This window comes from Eurypyga helias, unplaced genomic scaffold (genome assembly GCF_000690775.1).
Source record: "Eurypyga helias isolate BGI_N326 unplaced genomic scaffold, ASM69077v1 scaffold37065, whole genome shotgun sequence".
Lineage (NCBI taxonomy): Eukaryota > Metazoa > Chordata > Aves > Eurypygiformes > Eurypygidae > Eurypyga > Eurypyga helias.
In genome coordinates this window covers 1,673-3,242 of record NW_010250108.1, presented here as the reverse complement: position 1 = coordinate 3,242, position 1,570 = coordinate 1,673, and the positions used below count along the sequence as shown (strand labels likewise).

Genomic DNA, 1,570 nt, shown 5'->3' with positions numbered 1-1,570 from the left:
AGCGGCATTGTCATCACCAGCTACCAGATGCTCATCAAGAACTGGAAGCAGCTTGCCAGCAGCAACGAGCAGGAGTTCCTCTGGGACTACATCATTCTCGACGAAGCGCACAAGATCAAGTGCCATTCTAACAAAACGACCAAGTGCGTGTACGCGATTCCGGCGAAGCACCGCCTCCTCCTCACGGGCACCCCGGTGCAGAACAACCTGCAGGAAATGTGGTCCTTGTTTGACTTTGCGTGCCAAGGCTCCCTCTTGGGAACGGCCAAAACCTTTAAAATGGAATACGAGAATCCCATTACTCGGGCGAGGGAGAAGGACGCCACTCTGGGTGAGAGAGCACTGGGGCTGAAGATATCCGAGAACCTAATGACCATCATCAAGCCCTATTTCCTCCGCAGAACCAAAGAAGATATCAAAAACAATCACACTGACACACCAGACGCTCCCGTTCCCGAGGACCCAAGTGAGAACAGCGCTCCCCTCATGCCATCTCTCACTAGGAAAAATGACTTTGTTGTGTGGGTGTACTTGGCACCGGTGCAGGAAGAGATCTACAGGAACTTTCTCTCTCTGGATCATGTGAAGGAGCTGCTGCTGACGACCCGATCACCTCTGGCCGAGCTGACTGTGCTGAAGAACCTTTGTGACCACCCCAGGCTTCTGTCTGCCAGAGTGTGTACGCAGCTGGACTTGGGAGAGCGGGAATACCCTGCGCAGGATGGCGGGAGCGACGCAGGCGTACTGTCGGGCGCCGACGAGCTAGATCGTCTCTCCGATGAGACTTTGATTCGGGAGTCTGGGAAAATGCTCTTCCTCGTGGGCCTCCTCGAGAGACTGCGAGAGGAGGGACACCGAACCCTTGTATTCTCACGGTCAAGGAAGATGCTGGATATCATCGAGCGCGTCCTGTCTCGCCGACGGTTCAAGATCATGCGCATCGACGGGAGGGTAACCCACCTGGCAGACCGTGAGAAGCGCATCAGCGCCTTCCAGAGCAACGAGGCCTACTCCGTCTTCCTGCTCACCACGCAGGTGGGTGGCGTGGGTATAACCCTGACAGCCGCCAGCCGAGTGGTCATCTTCGACCCCAGCTGGAATCCAGCCACGGACGCCCAGGCGGTAGACAGGGCGTACAGGATCGGGCAGAAAGAGAACGTTGTCATTTACAGGCTGATTACCTGCGGCACGGTGGAGGAGAAGATATACAGGCGGCAAATATTTAAGGATTCGTTGATAAGGCAGACGACCGGTGACAAGAAGAACCCGTTCAGGTATTTCACCAAACAGGAACTGAGGGAGCTTTTCACACTAGAAGACACCCGGACGTCTGCGACGCAGCTCCAGCTCCAGTCTTTGCACGCCACCCAGAGGGAGAGCGACCCACGGCTGGACGAACACATCGCCTTTCTGCACACCCTGGAGATGTTTGGCCTCTCCGACCACGACCTGATATACACGCGGGAAACGGCTCCCGAGGAGCAGGTGGAGAGCGAGGAAGCCGACTGGTACATCCAGCGGCGGGTGCAGAAGGCCCACGAGCTGGTGCAGCTGGAGTCCCAGCTGAGGG

At 56.8% G+C, this 1,570-nt stretch overlaps 1 protein-coding gene across 1 annotated transcript in view; it reads left to right on the top strand.

Moving 5' to 3' along the window:
* ERCC6L (excision repair cross-complementation group 6-like) overlaps window positions 1–1,570 on the top strand; it is a gene marked incomplete at its 5' end in the record, with an annotated part of 3,465 nt that overhangs the window by 274 nt on the left and 1,621 nt on the right. The window contains 2 exon segments of the mRNA XM_010151585.1: window positions 1–1,568; window position 1,570. The exon segment at window positions 1–1,568 is cut by the window's left edge and continues 22 nt beyond it; the exon segment at window position 1,570 is cut by the window's right edge and continues 389 nt beyond it. Coding sequence (XP_010149887.1) covers window positions 1–1,568; window position 1,570 — 1,569 coding nt within the window.